Genomic DNA, 12,113 nt, shown 5'->3' with positions numbered 1-12,113 from the left:
ACGTCCTTTGTTGGATCAGAGGATTTTCATGGATAGAAGAGGCTGTTCTGTCCACAGTGGTACATCTTTAGATCCAAGCCATCATGGAACCAGGTGCCTTGCAAAGCAGTTATTTCTGGCAGGAAGATATCCACCTCCTGAGGTGGTGCAATGTTTAGAAGCCTCAATTCCATGTTTCCATAGAATATTAGTATCTAGATTGGTTCTAGTTCAGGTGTCTCTCCCCCCCCCCCCAAGTCTAAGGGAAGGCTAGAGAGCCACATTAGGCCCCCAGAAAACCTTGGAAAAATGCAATTCTCACTACAAAAATATACAGGCTTTGAGAGCATTTTCACCAGGTTTTAGGCCCAGGAAGAAGTGAACAGAAGTCGCTTCTGGTTCACTTTGTGGTTTTTTAAATATATGTATGTTTATAATCTTGTTATAATAAAAGCATACTCACATCACAACATTTCCTGAGTATCAGTGGTGACAGCAGGTGACTTCAATGTAGGTGGGGTGACGAATCTGTTCCAGGTTTTAGTTTGAATTTTAAATATGCTGTGTGGTTGTATTTGATGGAATACAATTCAACATCTTGAATTTTAAAGTTGGACTGGAATGAATTCACTGCCTCAATGGCATGTAGCACAAGCTGCCCCTGGCAGCAGCTCATCTAGATTCATTACGCGGAAGAGGCAGGTAAGACAGTGATTTAACTAGGGTTCATGGTAATTCATGGTATCACCACCTCCCATTGACCTCCTCCTATACCACACTATACAGAATCTTTAATAATGTTTTTTGTACTAATGCTTTTCATAAATCATAATTCCCATATATCACTGAATGTAATGGTGAATTGTGACATAGTAGCAACTAACAAAATTAAAATTATACCTTTAAATCACAGTATCATATGCTCATCCTAAACGTCTTTACGTGTACATAGATAGTTTCATGTGGTTAAAGTGAAAATTAGGTAAGATGTGATGTTTTTAAAGAAAAAAAGAAAAAAATAAAAAATCTTAAAATTTTAAATTGAATTTTAAAAAACATGGGGCCTATCCTTTCTCCTCCTACTGATCCTCACCCCACTCTCACACTATCTCTTTAGCATATTAAAGGAAGACAGGTAAATGCCACAGCCTGTTTCTGCCAAAAGGCAGATGTCACCTGGTGCAGCCTGCACCTCCCTAGTGATGCCCCGAAGGTAAGGTGATTTGGAGGGTAAAAGACTGAAAACCACTGGTAATATCTGTACAAAGATGGAACAAAACAGGTGTGTCGTAAAGCATTTTGCTGCAAGTAAGATTCTTCCAATCCATGCTCAAGGATACTTTTTTAGCACAGGTGATCTGACAGCATGTCCCACTGCACCTGAAGATCAGGTGTGTCGTAAAGCATTTTGCTGCAAGTAAGATTCTTCCAATCCATGTTCAAGGATAGTTTTTTAACACAGGTGATCTGACAGCATGTCCCACTGCACCTGAAGAAAACAAGCAATTTTAGAAAGCACAGAGCAGGTTGCCGAACAATCCCCTCCAATATCTTCTGGATTCCTATTATCTTCTGCCTGAGCTGACCACCTCGCTTTACCTAGTGATACCATCAACCTTGCCTAAACTACACCTGGTGGGACTGAACCACTCCAGGCAAGCATTGGAAAGGGACCAGAGTGTTCCATGACAGGCCCCTAAAAATACTGGATATTAAATGGCTGACAGTGCTACCGTTTAAAAGCAGCACTATCATGCTTCAATGTCCAATTTAGCAAGATGATATTAATGGTTGTGTAAAAAGCAAGGCAACTATAGCAAACACAAACTCCTTATACAAACACAAACTCCTTAGTATAATTTAGCATTGTGAGTTTCAGCTCTTTCAGCTTCTCCAGTAGGTGAGAGCATCTTATACCCTCCTCTAAAACAGCAACAAAACAACCTTTGATCATCCCAATTATGAACTCCAGAGGTAAGACAAATGAGTACAGAGTAATCAGCTAAACTGAGTAAGATTAAAAGTTACAAGATTAAAAATTATTAGCTACATATGGTAGGAGTGTGCCAATGCTCCAACCTTCTCCTAGCCTAACTTTACCCCTGCATGCCAACCTCATTGGCCTTCCTTTCCCTTGAGCTCTGGTAAGGAGGCTCAATTCCAGTTGCCCTTGTCTTTGTAGGCACAGTGATGGGCATTATGCATCATCACTCCATCCAAAGAGAAATTTAGACTATGATCTGAATCCAATTGCTAGTCCCAGCTACAAAAGGCACACTGAATCAACTGCTGGCTGGTAAATCTTACATAAATCAGTTGTGTCAGTGGGTCTACTGTAGTTTGCACTGCAAATTGGATTTAGGCCTGTGTGACTGTGGAACACTTTAAAGTGTTTCTAACACATTTATTTGCTTTTAAGGTTATTTATTTATTTTTACTGTTGCCTTTTAAAGCTACCGTCACATACATTTGAAAGGTTAGTCTGCCCTATTGTTGTGTGCCTTCAAGTAGTTTCCAACTTACGGCAACTCTAAAGCAAACTCATCTTGAGGTTTTCTTGCCAAGATTTGTTCAGAGGGGGTTTGCCTTCCTCTGAGGCTGAGAGTGTGTGACTTGCCCAAGGTTACCCAGTGGGCTTCCAAGGCTGAGCAGGAATTTGAGCCTTGCTCTCCATTGCTGAAACCTACACTACACTGGCTCTCACACTTCCATATTATTATAACACAAACAATACGACACTCCTATATATATCAGCTCAGAAGTAGGTCCCATTGAGTTTAGTGGACTTGTTCCAGGTTGATGGCTAAATTACTTTGGAGGGGAGTCACACAAAGCAAAAAAGCAAGAAGCCACAACAAGCCTATAAAAAATAATAATAGGATATTCTGTTGGCTTTCAAAGGAAGTGTATTACTGGAAATGGAATGCATTTTCCTGTCAAACCTGAGGATTTCAATGCTACAGTTATAGTTCCTGGAATTGCCTTGCAGCTCTGAAGATCATACAGTTCTGTTCTTGGGTTGGAAAAGTTGTGCTGATCTCTGTCTGTTTCGAAGGTTTGGTTTTTATCACTGCTGATTAACTAGAATGAGCCAAACACCACTTTCCTATACTTTTTTTCCCTTGGGCTTTCTTCTTTGCTAAAATAAAGCAATGAAGGCAGAGAGAGCTATTTTGCCTTCTCTCCTGAGGTTTTTCTGGGTCAGGCAACACTGGAATCTCTAGTGGAATTCTTGCTGTTGCTCTGCCAATAAAGGCTGCAGAGGGACTATGCCAAATCAGCGCATTCTCAGCTGCTCTAGCCAGCCACTTTTTTGGCCTTCCCAGGATTTTAAAAGCTGTTCTGTTCTCTGTCTACGAACCACGTTGTCCCTCCTGGGAAGGGCTTGTGCATGTAGAAGTCCTCTGAATCAAAAGCATAGGGGTTATGCCAGTTTGTCTTCTTTAGAAATATTCAAAATAAAGAGGAGGGCTAGAGTGATCTAGTGGGTGAAGAAGCTGGGAAATATACATTAGGAAGCTGATTTATACAGTGGGCACTTGGGATCCACTGGAGTTTGGTTCCAGGACCCCTCCCCCAAAGATATCAAAATCCGGAGATGCTCCAGTCACCTTAAATACATAATAAAATGGGATTGCTTATATAAATGGCAAAATCAAGGATTGCTTTTGGAATTTATATTATTTTTGAACATTTTCAAGCCATGGATGGTTGAAACCGCAGATCAAAAATCTGTGGATACAAGGGCAACTTACTCAGACAGACCAGGTCCTGCCAATAATCCAACAGAAGCAACTGCCCCAGGGCAGGATTTGGGATGCCATGGAAAGGTAGAAAACTGTTCTTGACTTTGTTGCGATTTTTTTTTCTCTGTCTTGTGTGCCAAAATAACTTGGCTGGCTTTACTACATTGCACCTCAACTTGGGTGAGTGAGGGGTGCCATTTTCTGGTTTTCACCAGGCAGCAAAAGATATTGTGTTGGCCCTATAACCTAGCTCAATATGAGTGACCAATACACTGCTCACCCATACTACACTGGCTGGCAATGGCTCTCTAGGATTTCAGAACTGACTCTTTCCCAGACTCACCTGGAGATACCAGAGACTGGATCTGGGGCCTTTTCCATAACTTCCATGAGCTTTACTACTGAGCTATGGAACATTAAGTCCCTGATGATCTGAGAATTCATTGATGACTCTTAAGCTAGTGACTATGGAATTTATCAAACACCTTCAGTTCCGCTATGCTCCCATTGCCCAACGTCACCAATCTGTGACAGGAGCCTCCTGGTGGGATCACACCTGGCGCTATTAAAGGGGAACGCTTCTGTTTTCTTCATGGAAGCGTTCTCGTAATTGTTAGGAAAAGGGCCCTTTTTTAATAACGATTTGATCCAGGATATAATCAGGGAAAGCTGCATTAAGACGTAACAGGGGTGTGAAAGGCAAAATGATGCATGGCAGTGGAGGTTTTCAGAACACCAAGCTGAAGTCTCACTTATTAGGACTTCAATAGGAAGCAGGCAAGAATTGAGTGAGCAGGGGTGGAAGTGAAAACCCATCCCAGAGTGGGCTGTGAAGAGGCAACCAGGTTCTAGTTCTTCTCATCTATATTTGTCAGACTGTTTGTGGAAACACTCTGCCTACTACACTGGCAGGTAGACTTTCTTCATAACAAAGCCAGCTGAGAAAATAAATGTCATTCTTCATAGATGCTCTCCTGTTTGGTGGAGAAGGGGCCAAGCTCAAGTGTATTGCTGAATCACCTTCTGGATTGTAGCCAGCTCATTCCCATATTTCTGGGTAGCTCTGGGAAGTTAGAACTAATCTTGCAGTCCTACCATGCACACTTAATTTGAAATGAGGGTCAAGTTGCACAGGTCAAATTTCCTTCCAGCTTTCTTGAGGTTAGCAGGTTCAATCTACAGACACTTCCTTCCGGTAACAGAGATTATCAGTATGCAGACTACCATCTATTTTGGCCCTACAAATGTACACATTTCCTAATTTGTTCTGTTAATTTGCCACTTAATGAATACTCTGTATTATAGCTGTCCTAATGGGTAATTTTTATCCCTTGGAAGTTACCTTTAAGATGTTACTTGAGTTCTACAAAGTTCTATATCCATAAATGAAAGCTAACATTTTCCCAGCCATAATTATATAAATGGAGCAACTGGTATATTTATAGATTGCTGGAGTAATACAGTAGGTATAATTCTGGAGTTCTGAATTGTCATGGGTTTTCTAAGTGTGATTTGGTAGAACAATAATGATGGACCTATTTACATGAAGATTATAGAATTAAATTTGAATGGTAAACCATTGTGTCTCTTTTCTTTTTAGATGGAGCCAGTTGGTCATAAACAGACATACAATAACTTCACGTATGAAAGGTCGAAACTCAAGTGTCCAACCTCAGTAAGTAACAAATATCTAGAGAAACGTCTAAAGACCATGGCAGAAATATGTGGTCATTTAAAAGAACTGTCCTGAACTAAGAGTTTGGAAAAGTTACTTTTTTGCACTATAGGTCTTGTAATCGCTCAGACAGCACAGCCTAAGCAGAATTGCTTCCCATTCACAATGGGAGGAAAGATTAACTGGAGGTTCAACTAGATGAGCTGCCTGATATCCAAGATCAAATCTCATATCTCTTTCTCTGTTTTTCTTCTCTCCAAAAACAAAACAAACAATAAGGAGTTGATGAACTGAGCCCATGTCAGGATTAACTTGTTCTCTCCTCCCACATCATACAGGCGGGATACAGACGGGCAGGGGAAGACGTTTTGGAGGTGTATTCTGCTGAATACGGAGCCTCCAGACCGCCCGCCCTGGGGGCGTGGCTCAGGAGATGGGGCTTCCACATGGGGGGCAGTGAAGACGCCTCACCTGGGGCCGTTTCTGACCCGCAGTTTCCAAACCGCCACCTCGGAGGACACTGCAAAGAGAGAGGCAGCTTCCTCACGGGCGGCCAAAAACGGGGCTTTTTTTTTCCTTTGCCGGCTGGCGGATGCGCAGCTGCGCAGCTGCAGCGCTAAGCAGCAGCGGCAGAAAGCCTATGGGCACATTTAAAGTGCCCAAGCCCCTTTAAAACTTTTTCCCCCGCTCTGCCCAAGAACAATGGTGGTCTCCTGCCAGCTGGTGATCAGCTGGTGTTGGCATCCTTGTCCACTTGCACTTTGCCAGTGTCACCAGCATCATGGATGCCTCCTCTCGTTTGGCCCCCACGCTCCTGCTGAATCTGCAATCCACAGCCACAGCTGTCGCCGCTGCCACCGCTGTCCCCCTGCCATCCCCCATCACCTCCCTTGTACATATGTAAATATTTACAGTTTTAGCGGTTTTTATTGTTAGGTGAAAATGGCACAGGAATGTGTGTAGGGGTTCACTTTAAAGTCCAAACTTTCCAAGCAGCGCATGCGTACATGTTGCTCTAGGGTTAGGGTTAGGGTTAGGGTTAGGGTTACGAGTCTTAAAATGCGCTGCAGCTGTGCTGCAGCTTCCACACCTGCATGGCAGCTGACGCTGCAATTAAAGCCTGACTGCAAACTGCGCATGTTCCAGGACCCCGACTCATTATGCGACGCAGCAGACACGGAGCTTTTAAATGGGCAACTTAAATTAGCGGCGTAGCAATTCTGACGTACCGGTGCAGCAGCTTACAGACGGAGCTGCGCAGCTGCGCATCAAACGGAAAAGAAGCGGAGAAAAGCAGCACCTTTTTAATGCCGCTTCTTCCCGCTTGGGGCGTGCGTGTTCATGGCGGCATTCAGGTAAGGCCCGTCTGAAGGCTCTACCTTCATGACGTCATGAATACACCCCTTTTTGCCCATCTGTATCCCGCCACAGTTTTTCCAGTGAGCAGGGACTGGGACAATGACTTATCTCCAAACTCATTAATGAACATCTTCACAACCCCCCTCTAAAGTGCTTTTTGTCGCATTAGAGAAGGCTTATATGAAGCCGTATGTATATATTTTCCTTACTGAAGCAAAAAGCCATTAAAAGATTGATAATACAAGGGCACACTGTAGTAAGATACCTCAAAAACAGGTTCTAAGAAAAGGAGTGACATAACAGAAGAAGCGTATGACTGAAACCAAGACATGGTTTTGGCATGGTCAGAGACTGAGCATCTGACCTTGCCAGAGGCAGAGAAGGAGAACAATAGCAGTACTCATATTTAAGACAGCAGGCAGGAGATTGGACTATGCTGTCATAAAGGAAGCCCTTGTTAATTCTGATGTATTTCATTGCCCCTGAAATATATTTTGAACACATTAAATAATGCCATCTTCTCATGAGGTTTATGTAATGCAAAAACCATCTGGTTGCCTAAAACAGCAAAAAGAGTACATGAACCTGGTTATCTGTGAGATCCCATACCCTCCAATGTTTCACAAGTGAAAACTGAAACACTTGTGACCAAGCAATGGCAGACTGTGGTCAACATGGAAAATGTTATTAAAAAGGAAGAATACACAAGGTAGGGAAGGCTGCACAGTTTGCTTTTGCCTGAACTGACTGGGAAGGACAAGATTCTCCCCCCTCCTGCCCTCTTCTGCACTGCTGAATGAATTGAGTACAAACTACCTTTGCATTTTGAACTCTGTTTACAGCAATTGAAGTAAGCTGAGGACAAAGGAGGGTGGAAATGGGAAGAGGAAAAAGAATCTGGAACATTTAAAAGTAGCTTAAAAAGTGGGATGACAGAGGATTACCTGAGACAGTCCCTGCCAAATCAGGGCAGCTGGAGCGCATGAGACCCCCCCCCCCCCCAATGTTCTGCTGGTTCTGGAACCCTGAGCACTGAGATCCAAGCAACTAACCTTTCTAAGCTCTGGGATAGAGTGACTACTGGCAACACTTTTCAAGTGGTAAAATGTAAAAAGAGGAAGGGAAATCAGAGTAATGGGAAGCAATTGCCCCTTGAGACTAGCTAATGAGAGAAAGTATGAGTTTTGCTTGCCTAATGGGTGAAAAGAACAAGAAGTTCTTCTACAGTTGTTAATGTAGATAAAGAATGGCAATCGTAGCCTTGCAGAGATTTCAAACAGCTTTGTATCTTGTTATGCTGACAAAAGGACATGTATTTGGAAAAGCCTGTTAACCTGGATTTAGTCCCTAAACTCTTCATCCTCTTCAGCAAAAGTGGGGGGAAAGTTTCATATCACTAAAATGGATTTGAGTTCCTGCATACTCCCAGTTGGAGGTTTAAAATAAATGTGCTAAAAGCAGTGCTGATCCAGCAGAGACCAAATGCAAAGACTTGAAGGGAATAAATAAATTGATGGCTCATGGAAGCGTTAAGAGGAATAGTGAATGTTTTTGTTATATCATATGGGGGGGGGATACAGTTTTATTGCTGGGGTGGGCAACCTCAGCCTAATTTAATGCAGTTCTTGGACTAATTTCAAAAACCCTGTGAAAGCAGTCAGTTCAGACCTCTGATAAGAGTAAACTCTCCCTTTCTGTCCAGGGATAAAGAAGGAGAAAACAAAAAAGAAGAGGGAAATGAGAGAGAACATCAGAAAGGCACTTCCTGGTCAGTCAGTGAGCTTCAAGGCTGAGTGGGGATTTTAACCGGTGCTTTCTCACTACTCTGTTACAACACTGTGATTCCACTTAAACTGCCATGGCAACATCCTATGGGATCCTGGATTTTGTAATCTGGTGGGGCACTGGAGTCTCTGAGTGGAAATTCCAAATAACCTTCCCTAAACTGTAAATCCCAGGATTCCATAGGATGTTGCCATAGCAGTGGAAGTGAAATATAACTGTGTAGTGTGAAAAAACCTGGGATAACCCTCATCACTTTTTTTCCTGGTCCTGCCTACCACTGGCCTCTGACTGTGAAGCAGAACTTGGAAAAGTTACTCTTGTTTGGACTGCAGTACCCAAAATCCCCTAATCCAGATAGCTTGTGGAGTCTTGAAATTGAAAACTGTAATTATAGAATGGGAGCCAGGGTGGTGTAGCAGTTTGAGTATTGGACTATATGACTCTGAAGATCAGAGTTCAATTCTCACTTAGGGAGTACTACTGGGAGACCATGGGCAAGTCACACACTCTGTCTCAAAAAACCCGTAAGGTTTGCCTTAAAGTTGCCATAGGTTGGAATTGACTTGAAGGCACACAGCAACAGCAAAATCATAAAATGGTTCGCTAGTTTTTGTTGGTTGTTGTTGTTGTGTCCCTTCAATTCATTTCCAACCTATGGCAACCCTTTCACAGGGTTTTCCTGGCAAGATTTATTCAGAGGGGGGTTTCTCTTTCCCTTCCTGTGAGGCTGAAACAATGTGTGACTTCAAGTCATTTATTTGCCCAAGGTCACCCAGTGGGTTTCCACAGCTGAGCAGAGATTTGAACCTGGTCTCCAGATTTGTAGTCCAGCATGTGAAGTCAAAAGCTTTCATGGCCAGCATCCATATTTTTGTGGGTTTTTCAGGCTATGTGGCCATGTTCTAGAAGAGTTTATTCCTGATGTTTCACCAGCATCTGTGGCTGGCATCTTCAGAGAATGCAGCATGGAAGTGAGTGGGGTGTGTATACACACACACACACACACACACACACACTGTATGACCCTGGGTTGGGAGGAATGATTTCCGTGTTTATCTGTGTATTGTTCTGTTGTGGTGGAAGGATATGCAAAGAGGATTTGTGTCTGCTTAATTAGAGAGTCATTGTTTGCTGGGGAAACCCCTGACCCTGGGCGGTTTTCATTTGCATTTGCTGGATCTTGATCTTAGTGTTTTCTGGACTGGTAGCCAAACTTTGCTAACTTTAAGGGTTTCTTCTTTCCTGAACAACTTCAACACAAATACTCTTTGCATATCCTCCCATCCTGAGACCTTGCCATTGAACAACAGAACAATACACAGATAAACACGGAAATCATTCCTCCCAACCCAGGTTTACACAGTGTGTGTGTGTGTGTGTGTGTGTGTGTATACACATACCCCACTCACTTCCATGCCAGCCACAGATGCTGGCAAAATGTCAGAAACAAACTCTCTAAAGCAGGGGTAGGTAACCTTTTTGAGCTGGGGGCCGGGTTGCTGTCCCTCAGACAACTGGGGGGGGCGAAGCCAGAAAATAAACAATTAAATAATTTTATAAATAAATAAAAAATAAAAAATAATTCCTACATACACTGCACACATCATATTTTGAAGTAAAAAACAAAATGGGAACATATACAATATTTAAATTGAAGAACAATTTCCCGGCCTCTGTGGAGGCTTCGGCCTTCAGAGGCCGGGAAGGAGGGATGAGACCACCCAAGATCGCGGCGATTGCCTTCCCAGCCTCTGTGGAGGCTTGGGCCTTCACAGAGGCTGGGAAGGAGGGAGGAGGTTGCCCATGATCGCCGCGATCGCCGCGATTGCGGGGGGCCCCCGCCCTTTCCCAGCCTTTGTGGAGGCTTGGGCCTTGACAGAGGCCAGGAAGGAGGGAAGAGGCCGCCCACGATCGCGGCAATCGTCACGATCGCGGGTGGCCCCCACACCCTTTCCCATCCTCTGTGGAGGCTTGGGCCTTCACAGAGGCCAGGAAGGAGGAAGGAGGCCGCCCACGATTGCGGCAATCGCCACGATAGCGGGCGGCCCCCACGCCCTTTCATGGCCTCTGTGATGGTTTCGGCCTTCACAGAGGCCGGGAAGGAGGGAGGACGCCGCCTTTCGCGGGAGGCAATCGGCAGCAGGACCGGGCTTGGGCCGGTCCCTAGGCCTCGGCGGGCCGTATGCGGCCCGCGGGCTGTAGGTTGCTGACCCCTGCTCTAAAGCATGGCCACATAGCCTGAAAAACATACAAAAAACTACATAGTCCAACACTCAAAACCACTGCACCACGCCAGCTCAAAGCAGGGAATGCAGCACAAAAAATGTGCCCTCTCCATGTCATTCTTTCTGAATTGTCAGAGTGAGTGTCTCTTTCATGTCATGAGGAAAGCCTGCACAGGGGAAATACAGGCTAAATGCATCTTCCTATAAATATTCTGAGAACCTTCTCTTTTTGCTGCAGGAACATCCCTTTCTTTTCACATCAAGGAACAGCAAAATGCAGAGTTCAGAAAATGAGGCTAAGAGCAGCAGAGACACTGTGCCTTACTGGGCTGTGATTGTGGCAGCAACAGTTGGAACTTTGGCAGGATCCCTCCTTGTTTGGGTTTTGATGACTCAGAGAAGCAGCAAAGGCCGAAGGTCAGGAGTCTCAGCAACCAAAGAGAAGGCGACAGCATTTTAAATATGAATGCTGCACAAAGGAGATAGAGCAAAACATCTACCACCAGTGGCATTAAGGGAGTGCTATTGAATAATGGAAGCTTAATTGCAGCTTTGCACATGCAATTTTTAAATGAACTTTTTCTGTCTCAGAGTAGAAGAAGTTTGCTCGGTCTAGACACTGTGGTCCAGAATTTTAAAGATATGATGCATAGAGTGGAGAATTAAAACAATAACAATCAAAATTTAACCTGGCTCCACTGATTTTAAGTGAGGGTGCATCCGGGTGATATTTTTATTGTGCAATTGCCCTGACTCATTCATGAAACATTACAGGGCATCTAGATATCTTCTTCCATTTCTTCCATCCTTTTTCAAAAACCACAGAAAATCAATTAAGGAGGAAACAATGAAATAGCTGCACAATGCCTTTTGAATGCTAACACTAGCAGACTTCAACCTGGATATTTGTTAATAGAATGGAGATTCTAAGATTCTATACTGTGATTAAGTGGTTATGCATGTTGCATTCTTACTAAAAATCATTTACTGGATCAGGACTGATGTCTTATTAGGTGACATTCTCTGTATAAATTTAAATCAACATGCATAAGTGAGCATCTTATACATCTATTACAATATCAACTGTAGTGTAATTTGCATGACTCAGCCTTGTATCTATTTCCCTAATGTTGGAATATCATTGTTTGCAATATTTTGTTCCATACACAGTATGATAACACACTACAGAGTGGTCTAGTACTCAAGTGAATCTGTGCTCTACTCAGTAACATTTTTTTTTTCTAAATCACCCTCAGTAATATTTTTGTCTAATACTGAGAATCACAACTATAAATGCTGACCTTTTTTTTGTAGAAGCAGATAAACAAGAAAGAAAAACTCTAA

General features: G+C 43.3%; 1 protein-coding gene across 1 annotated transcript in view; it reads left to right on the top strand.

The window, feature by feature from the left end:
• Positions 1-11,554, top strand: part of PLB1 (phospholipase B1) — a 111,918-nt gene extending 100,364 nt beyond the window's left edge. The window contains exons 42-43 of the mRNA XM_089528355.1: positions 5,326-5,400; positions 11,008-11,554. Coding sequence (XP_089384481.1) covers positions 5,326-5,400; positions 11,008-11,229 — 297 coding nt within the window. The 3' untranslated portion in view covers positions 11,230-11,554. The remainder of the gene's footprint in view (positions 1-5,325; positions 5,401-11,007) is intronic.
• The last annotated feature ends 559 nt before the right edge of the window (positions 11,555-12,113 follow it).

The sequence above is a fragment of the Sceloporus occidentalis genome, unplaced genomic scaffold (genome assembly GCF_023333645.1).
Source record: "Sceloporus occidentalis isolate IW3139 unplaced genomic scaffold, rSceOcc1.0.p SCAF_6, whole genome shotgun sequence".
Lineage (NCBI taxonomy): Eukaryota > Metazoa > Chordata > Lepidosauria > Squamata > Phrynosomatidae > Sceloporus > Sceloporus occidentalis.
Note: the sequence above shows the minus strand (reverse complement) of the source record. Positions and strands in the feature narration are given on the sequence as shown.